Raw genomic sequence first — 10000 nt, 5'->3', positions numbered from 1 at the left:
ACTAGAGCTGTAACAAAAAGAGTTGAATCATTTCATGTTGTGTGAGAGTTGAGTTCAGAGCTCAGAGACTCTTTAACGACCTGAGCAGACAGACTGGATCATTAGTGGTTTAGTGTTGTTGAGTCTGGTTTTAGAGGTGTGTGTCTTCTTACTGAAGGCATGTAAACAGTGTAACTACATGAACAGAGGCTGATGTTACGTTACAGCAACCAACAAAAAAAGATCTAAATAAACAAAAAAACACATCAGAGTGAAGTTAGAAGCTGAAGTACATTTACTCAGTACAGTTTTAAGGTACTTGTAGTTCTTCCTAAAGATAAACTCTCATGTGGTGTTTGATGAACAAGCATCAGCAGCAAAAACACTAAATACTCCTAAAACCAAGTTGTTAGATAAGGAACCAGGCACAGATCATGTGACCCAGCAGACTTCTTTTTAAGGTCAAGGCATTTCAATTCAAAACAAGACGAAGACAAAACGCAGCAGAAACCTTAAAAGAACCTGAAAGCATCAGAATCAGCAGCCTGATAAAAACACAGCAGGTCTGACTGTGTTTGTGCAGAAAGCAGAAAGCCTCAATGTCCCCAGGAAAAGCCTCTGTGCTGATAGCTTCCTCACTTCCTGTTTTAATAGGTAAGAAAGGATTGATGAGTTGGCTGAGAAAGAGGAAGCCACTTTCCAGTTCTGCAAAGTTTGTTGTTTTTTTGTGGAAGATTTGCTTTTGGGCTTTTTGCCTTTATTTTGATAGGAGCTGGTTGACAGGCCAACAGGAAACAGGGAGAGAGGAACGACCTGCAGTAACGCAGCACCGTAACCGCTCCGTCACCAAGGTTACCAGTCCTGCTCATCACATTTACCTCCATCCATCAGCAGCTGAATGTTTTTAACACTGAATTCAGCTTTATTAAACGTCGGCTGTTTGACAGGAAAAACATTTTAATCAGTAAAATCTGGATTTTATGTTTTTAACTGAAACTTGGTGAAACCCTCGTCACGCTCATTTCACTGTTTGACCGTCGCCATGTTGGATGTCTGGAGGTTATTTATGAAAATGTGAAAGTCATTCTTGCTCGTGAAAAAGGATTAAAAGCATTAACTTTCATTTCTTTTATGTTACGTAATCAATGTTTTTTCTGCGTTAGTTACGTGTCAGTGAAGGCACCACTGTGACGCACTCCTCACTTTACTCTAAATGGGACAGTTTACTAAATGTTCATCATGCTGAACAGAAGAAGTCTTGAAACTAGAGACCATGAACTCATTAGAAAGACTTCACTGAGGCTGGTTTTCATACAATCACAATTTGTTTAGGAGCCGGTGAAGTCGCCCCCTGCTGGCCAGGAGAGAGAACGCAGCTTCAGCTTCACTTTTCAGAGCCGGTTAAACAAAGTTAGCGGAGCGGCTGTTCTCACTGAGTTAAGGAGAAAGGAGACACGCTGCTCTTCTGTTGAATGATTTTCTCACATGTGTGTATGTCTGGCTCTTCTGTTGAATTCCACTTCTCAAGTTTATTTCTAAATATATACAGGCCAAATAAATACTGAGAAGAGAAGATAAGAGAAGATAAGAGAAGAGAAGAGAAGAGCAGAGAAGAGAAGAGAAGAGAAGAGAAGAGAAGAGAAGAGAAGAGAAGAAGAGAAGAGAAGAGAAGAGAAGAGAAGAGCAGAGAAGAGAAGAGAAGAGAAGAGAAGAGAAGAGAAGAGAAGAGAAGAGAAGAGCAGAGAAGAGAAGAGAAGAGAGAAGAGAAGAGAAGAGAAGAGAAGAGAAGAGAAGAGGATAGAAGAGAAGAGAAGAGAAGTGAAGTGAAGTGAAGAGAAGAGAAGAGAAGAGAAGAGAAGAGAAGAGAAGAGAAGAGAAGAGAAGAGAAGAGAAGAGAAGAGAAGAGAAGAGAAGAGAAGAGAAGAGAAGAGAAGAGAGAGAGAAGAGAAGAGAAGAGAAGAGAAGAGAAGAGAAGAGAAGAGAAGAGAGAAGAGAAGAGAAGAGAAGAGAAGAGAAGAGAAGAGAAGAGAAGAGAAGATAATGAAGCTTTATCGTGCGCCAGTCTCAGCAGCAGAAAAGGATTCCACATTAAGCTCAGGGTCAGGGTTAGAGCAGCTCTTCAGGATGCTGGCAGCACTTTGAATGAATGACTTCTTAAAATCATTTTCAGTATTCAGAGAGTCTCTTTAGCAACTTCTGCAGCTCAAAGGGCTCAAGCAGAGGAAACTGTCCTATAAATGCTCCTCACCTTCCCTCTTGACCTTCCAGTGAAGTGATGACAAGGCTTTTTCAGGTCTGCCATCAAGTTGCAGCCGTTGACCCGACGGTGGACAGCGTGCCAGGCAGGAAGGTGGAAAGTTTAAATGCTGCCTATTGTTATCTGAGTTGTGTAGTTGTTGGTGATTTAACATCCATGTTATAAACCTGCAGGACAGATGAACTAAAACAACCTGTGAGTTGTTCCTGATAACTACAGACTGACTCAGCATGTGATGAACAAAGTTCCCAGTCAGGACTCAGTCATCTCCACCAGGTTGTGATGACTGATGATGTAATCACTGAACATTTGATCAATGAAAACACCAGTGACACATTTCTTCAGGTTTTCTCTTCTACACTCGCTCTGTCCTGGTCTCAGTGTTCTGGTCTCCATGGAAACTCATCTTTACTATGGTATCTACAAACAGAGAAATGCAAGGCGGTCCTTCTTCTATGACATCATCACCAAACACAATAATAATACAGATGTTTGCAGCCTCATATACGTCTGTCTCCTTTCTGGACTAGACTAGACAGACAGTCAGTGAGTGAATCCATATCAGATATCAGATATGTGTGTCCACTTAAAACCAATCTAAGTAGCATGACACAACTTTATCCAACCAATTGAAAAAGCCTGTAGGACTTCAGATCCATCCTGAGTTCTGTTCTGTTCAACGTCTACATGCTTTAACTCAGATTATAGAAAACAACTAAATATCTCAGACGGTCCAATAAGCAGTGAGCGAGAGCCCTGAACAGAGCAATGATTGGATGAGCCTGAACAGTTAAACTGAAGTAACTGATGTTGGAAGAAGAACGATTCAAAGTCAGAGGTCAGCTTCAAGTAGTGAAGAATAAAAAGAGCTGAGTCAGCAGGACTTAGAAGCAGCAGATCCTGCAGAGTGTTTGGATCAGAGTCAGTAACACAGAGTCCTGCTCTCAGACTTCCTGTCTGTCAAACAACTGATTTTATTACTAGAAGAAAGAAAAGGATTAAAATATGTCTCAACTGCTTTTTATCAAACTAAAATTTCACGCTGTAACTTTTATTCTCGTTTAAAACTTTTGAATTGTATGTAAATGTTTTTTTAGTCTTTTTCATGTTTTCTATAAAACACTTTGAATTGTCTTGTTGTTGAAATGTGACGTATAAATAAAGTTGGAGCAGAGTCTACAGCTGGAGTTATTATAGTTCACTAAAACTAAAACTAGAATGAACAAAGCGAAACTAACTCACACTAAAGACAGCAGACAAAATCAGCTTAGTGCTTAGCTTAGTCTTTTCATCGTCTCCATGGTGACAGTATAGTGTTCATCATCTCCATGGTGACGGTATAGTGTTCATCGTCTCCATGGTGACGGTATAGTGTTCATCGTCTCCATGGTGACGGTATAGTGTTCATCGTCTCCATGGTGACGGTATAGTGTTCAGTGATAACAGCTAGTACCAAACACAGTGTCAGTATGATTTCCTCCTGAAACACTCAAACTAAGACTGAAACTAAAACTACTTCTAGTGAAACTCACTGAAACATGAACAGACCATAATAATACCATACCAAGACCATAATAATCGTGTTCAGACTCACAGAGCAGGTTGAGGGGGACGCTGGTCTCTCTGATTCTGTCCTCATCAGGTAGGTCCAGGTCCAGCAGGGCTCTGCAGGTGATTCTGGACCCTGTTTGGTTCTTCAGAGGCGTGAATGTGTAGGTAGACCGGACCCAGCTGGATCCAGACTCTGCCTGGACGTCCTGCAGGTCTCTGTCTCCTAGCAACCAGAGGACGGTCAGACGGTCGGGGGGATAGACGTCCAACACCTGGCAGGTCAGGGTGGACTCCTCCCCCACCCTCAGCTGGTCCACACCTGTAACCACCGGGGCTGATGGGAAGGCTGGAGACACAGAGACAGGCTGTGATTGGTCCACAGAGACACAGAGACAGGCTGTGATTGGTCCACAGAGACACAGAGACACAGAGACAGGCTGTGATTGGTCCACAGAGACACAGAGACAGGCTGTGATTGGTCCACAGAGACACAGAGACACAGAGACACAGAGACACAGAGACAGGTGTGTGTATGAACTCACAGTAAACCTTTATGTAGATGCTACCGAGTCCGGTTTCTTCTCCACAGCGGACATAACACAGCAGCCGTCCTTCGTGCTCGGTCTCCACAGACTCAAACGTGGCCACAGAATGAGTGTTGTTGTCTCTGAAGCTGGCAGTGAACGGTCTGTCCCCGATCGGCTTCCACGACATGCTCGGCGTGCTGGGACAGTCCCGGACCACGCAGACCAGCTGCTGACGATCACCCAGCCTGAACAGAGCCTGTTTGGGAAAAACCTCGACGTGCAGAGCCTGAACGCAGCACGATGACATCAGCAGACCTGTGAAGGTAAACAACAACCAGACTACAGTAAACAACCAGACTACAGTAAACAACAACCAGACTACAGTAAACAACAACCAGACTGCAGTAAACAACAACCAGACTACAGTAAACAACAACCAGACTACAGTAAACAACAACCAGACTACAGTAAACAACAACCAGACTACAACCAGACTACAGTAAACAACCAGACTACAGTAAACAACAACCAGACTGCAGTAAACAACAACCAGACTACAGTAAACAACAACCAGACTACAGTAAACAACAACCAGGCTACAGTAAACAACAACCAGACTACAGTAAACAACAACCAGACTACAGTAAACAACCAGACTACAGTAAACAACCAGACTGCAGTAAACAACAACCAGACTACAGTAAACAACAACCAGACTACAGTAAACAACAACCAGGCTACAGTAAACAACAACCAGACTACAGTAAACAACAACCAGACTACAGTAAACAACAACCAGACTCCAGTAAACAACCAGACTACAGTAAACAACAACCAGACTCCAGTAAACAACCAGACTACAGTAAACAACAACCAGACTACAGTAAACAACAACCAGACTACAGTAAACAACCAAACTACAGTAAACAACCAGACTACAGTAAACAACAACCAGACTACAGTAAACAACCAGACTACAGTAAACAACCAGACTACAGTAAACAACAACCAGACTACAGTAAACAACCAGACTACAGTAAACAACAACCAGACTACAGTAAACAACCAGACTACAGTAAACAACCAGACTGCAGTAAACAACAACCAGACTACAGTAAACAACCAGACTACAGTAAACAACAACCAGACTACAGTAAACAACAACCAGACTACAGTAAACAACAACCAGACTACAGTAAACAACCAGACTACAGTAAACAACAACCAGACTACAGTAAACAACAACCAGACTACAGTAAACAACCAGACTACAGTAAACAACCAGACTGCAGTAAACAACCAGACTACAGTAAACAACAACCAGACTACAGTAAACAACCAGACTACAGTAAACAACAACCAGACTACAGTAAACAACCAGACTGCAGTAAACAACAACCAGACTACAGTAACCAACAACCAGACTACAGTAAACAACAACCAGACTACAGTAAACAACAACCAGACTACAGTAAACAACAACCAGACTACAGTAAACAACCAGACTACAGTAAACAACCAGACTACAGTAAACAACAACCAGACTACAGTAAACAACCAGACTACAGTAAACAACCAGACTGCAGTAAACAACAACCAGACTACAGTAACCAACAACCAGACTACAGTAAACAACAACCAGACTACAGTAAACAACCAGACTACAGTAAACAACAACCAGACTACAGTAAACAACCAGACTACAGTAAACAACCAGACAACAGTAAACAACCAGACTACAGTAAACAACCAGACTGCAGTAAACAACAACCAGACTACAGTAACCAACAACCAGACTACAGTAAACAACAACCAGACTACAGTAAACAACCAGACTACAGTAAACAACAACCAGACTACAGTAAACAACCAGACTGCAGTAAACAACCAGACTACAGTAAACAACAACCAGACAACAGTAAACAACTAGACTACAGTAAACAACCAGACTACAGTAAACAACAACCAGACTACAGTAAACAACCAGACAACAGTAAACAACCAGACTACAGTAAACAACCAGACTACAGTAAACAACCAGACTACAGTAAACAACAACCAGACTACAGTAAACAACCAGACTACAGTAAACAACAACCAGACTACAGTAACCAACAACCAGACTACAGTAAACAACCAGACTACAGTAAACAACAACCAGACTACAGTAAACAACAACCAGACTACAGTAAACAACAACTAGACTACAGTAAACAACAACCAGACTACAGTAAACAATAACCAGACTACAGTAAACAACAACCAGACTACAGTAAACAACAACCAGACTACAGTAACCAACAACCAGACTACAGTAAACAATAACCAGACTACAGTAAACAATAACCAGACTACAGTAAACAACAACCAGACTACAGTAAACAACAACCAGACTACAGTAACCAACAACCAGACTACAGTAAACAACAACCAGACTACAGTAAACAACAACTAGACTACAGTAAACAACAACCAGACTACAGTAAACAACCAGACTACAGTAAACAACCAGACTGCAGTAAACAACAACCAGACTACAGTAACCAACAACCAGACTACAGTAAACAACAACCAGACTACAGTAAACAACAACCAGACTACAGTAAACAATAACCAGACTGCAGTAAACAACAACCAGACTACAGTAAACAACAACCAGACTACAGTAAACAACCAGACTACAGTAAACAACAACCAGACTACAGCAAACAACCAGACTAAAGTAAACAACAACCAGACTACAGTAACCAACAACCAGACTACAGTAAACAACAACCAGACTACAGTAACCAACAACCAGACTACAGTAAACAACTAGACTACAGTAAACAACCAGACTACAGTAAACAACAACCAGACTACAGTAAACAACCAGACTACAGTAAACAACAACCAGACTACAGTAAACAACCAGACTACAGTAAACAACAACCAGACTACAGTAAACAACCAGACTACAGTAAACAACAACCAGACTACATGTTCTGTATGTAGCACCTTTCTCGTCTTTACAACCACTCAAAGCTTTACATTACATCTCATTCACACACTGATGGCAGGGTACCAACCCCTCATCAGAAGGAAGTTAACCATTCATTCTCATTCACACACCGTTGGCATAGCAACGGGAGCAGTTTGGGGTTAAGTGTCTTGCCCAAGGACACATGGACATGAGGACTGGAGGAGCCGGGAATCAAACCGCTCTACTTCCTGAGCCACATCCGCCACATTTCTTTTTTTAATGTTCATAATGGGTTATCCACCTTGAGCAGCATTTACAAGTGAAAGGTGTAAAATAAATAACATGTATTATTATTATTATGATTATTAATAACTTAATGCTCTGATGACACTGCTGGTGCTTCAACATGCAGTCAGCAGAAACCATCTATCTATCTATCTATCTATCTATCTGTCTATCTATCTATTAGTGATTAATACAGTAATAACTCAGCAGGAAGTTAAAAGCTGAGCTGGACTCAAACTACATTTAACCTGACAAACAACAACATTACAATCTACACAGTTTCTCAACCTGTGGGTCGTGACCCCACATGTGGTCAGCCGATGTTTACTCTCAGTAGAGTAAACGTGAGATACAGACTCTGTTCTCTATTCAAATAAAGTCCAAACATCATTTTTATACATAAACCTGTTTGTCTTCACCTCTGTCTGATTATTAATAAGATGATGAAACATGCAGAGCTCACTGAAACCTTCACCAGCACAGCTAATCAATGATAATAATAATAAACGATGATGATGATGATAATAAACGATGATGATGATGATGATGGTCTTACCTGCGAGCAGCTGAATAAAGGTCCTGCAGACAGACGGAGACATGTTGAGTCCTCAGAGGTTCAAAAGAAAAGATGAATAAATGAATACAAATCAGAGCAGCTCCTTTTTGTTTCTTTGTGTTTCAGCTCGACACCAAAAGCTGTCTGCAACAAAACGCCCCCTCTCTCTCTCTCTCTCTCTCTCTCTCTCTCTCTCTATCTCTCTCTCTGTGCCTCTCTCTCTCTGTCTCTCTCTATCTCTCTCTCTCTGTCTCTCTCTGTCTCTCTCTATCAATCTCTCTCTCTCTCTGCCTCTCTCTCTCTCTGTCTCTCTCTCTATCTCTCTCTCTGTGCCTCTCTCTCTCTGTCTCTCTCTCTGTCTCTCTCTCTGTCTCTCTCTCTGCCTCTCTCTCTCTCTGTCTCTCTGTCTCTCTCTATCTCTCTCTCTCTCTGCCTCTCTCTCTCTCTGTCTCTCTCTCTCTCTCTCCCCCTCTCTCTCTCTGCCTCTCTCTCTCTCTCTCTGTTTGTGTGTCAGTCTGCAGACCACAGCGCCCTCTGCTGGACAGACTCAGGTAGTTAACAGGAACATTTCTTTCATTAGTTTCAGCTTCACACTAAACTCTCTCTCATCTGTTTCAGATGAAAACAGGAACAGAGGAGCAGAAACATTTTTACATTCAGAGCTGAAATTAAATACAAAGCGACACAAGAGAAACATAAACACACAAACTAAAGATGAAAAGTTATGAGTTAAAAAGAAACATTAGTTCATCTCATGTCTGCAGATGTTCAAAAATCATTTTAAAATAACTTTCAGTCCCTAAAACTTCAAAGTGAAGTGGTGACATCATCATCTCATCTGTTTTTATTCTTCATGTTCAGAAACAACTGGAAGAAGTACTCAGTACTCATTACAGTAAAAGTACTGCAGTATTATAGTGATGTAGTATGCAGTATTACAGTAAAAGTACTGCAGTATTATAGTGATGTAGTATGCAGTATTACAGTAAAAGTACTGCAGTATTATAGTGATGTAGTATGCAGTATTACAGTAAAAGTACTGCAGTATTATAGTGATGTAGTATGTAGTATTACAGTAAAAGTACTGCAGTATTATTATATATGACATCATTAGATTATTAATACTTACTGATCATGAGTGAAGTTGGGTTGAAACTCTAAAGTTGAACAGTTTTTTCAGCAGTGATGTCAGAGCCGGTCTATGACTCTTTGACCTCTGATTGGCTGTTTGATTGATTGGTGTACAGAGTGGCTGATAACAGACTGAGTGACTCACAGTCTCTATGATCTCATTGATCAGTTTGGTGATGACTGCTGATCATGTGGAGTCATGTGATCACTTCCACTGCAACATGACTACAAGTCACATGACCACAAAAACATTACTACTGCAGCACAATCACACAATTTGAAATGTGGGAGGGATAATCTCCTGGGGGGGTGTGAGGGTCTGAGGGTCCTCCCCCAGGAGATATTTAACAGAATAAATGTATTGTTGACACTTTGATGTGACTACACTGTGAGAACAACGATGGGAACGTTTTGTAATTCCATCCAGAGGAAGACTTTGGCCCCAGATCATGTTAGAAGATATTAAAAAGCTAAAAGTATAGAAATTATGAATCTATGTGTCCAAGCTGTGACATATGGACACCTTGACTGAAATGTTTAACATTCAATATTCCACATTACAAATTATTCTAAACTGTTGAATCTCTTTCATCTCTCACCACAGCAAAGATCTCTGCTCTGTCTCTGACTCTCTCTCATGCTCCTAGATGTCAGGAGAGGAGGAGTGATCATTATTTAGTGAGCAGTGTCTATTCTTTCATGTTGATAATCAGAACAAATGATGCTGAATATAAATACTGATTATAAATACA

General features: G+C 41.0%; 1 protein-coding gene across 1 annotated transcript in view; it reads right to left on the bottom strand.

Annotated features, from left to right (window-relative positions):
* Positions 1-8277, bottom strand: part of vcam1b (vascular cell adhesion molecule 1b) — a 20793-nt gene extending 12516 nt beyond the window's left edge. Inside the window, exons 1-3 of the mRNA XM_053322162.1 lie at positions 8118-8277; positions 4330-4629; positions 3831-4133 (exon numbers count right to left, since the gene is read on the bottom strand). Coding sequence (XP_053178137.1) covers positions 3831-4133; positions 4330-4629; positions 8118-8160 — 646 coding nt within the window. The 5' untranslated portion in view covers positions 8161-8277. The remainder of the gene's footprint in view (positions 1-3830; positions 4134-4329; positions 4630-8117) is intronic.
* Between the last annotated feature and the right edge of the window lie 1723 nt (positions 8278-10000).

Source organism: Scomber japonicus, chromosome 7 (genome assembly GCF_027409825.1).
Source record: "Scomber japonicus isolate fScoJap1 chromosome 7, fScoJap1.pri, whole genome shotgun sequence".
NCBI classification, from domain to species: domain Eukaryota; kingdom Metazoa; phylum Chordata; class Actinopteri; order Scombriformes; family Scombridae; genus Scomber; species Scomber japonicus.
Note: the sequence above shows the minus strand (reverse complement) of the source record. Positions and strands in the feature narration are given on the sequence as shown.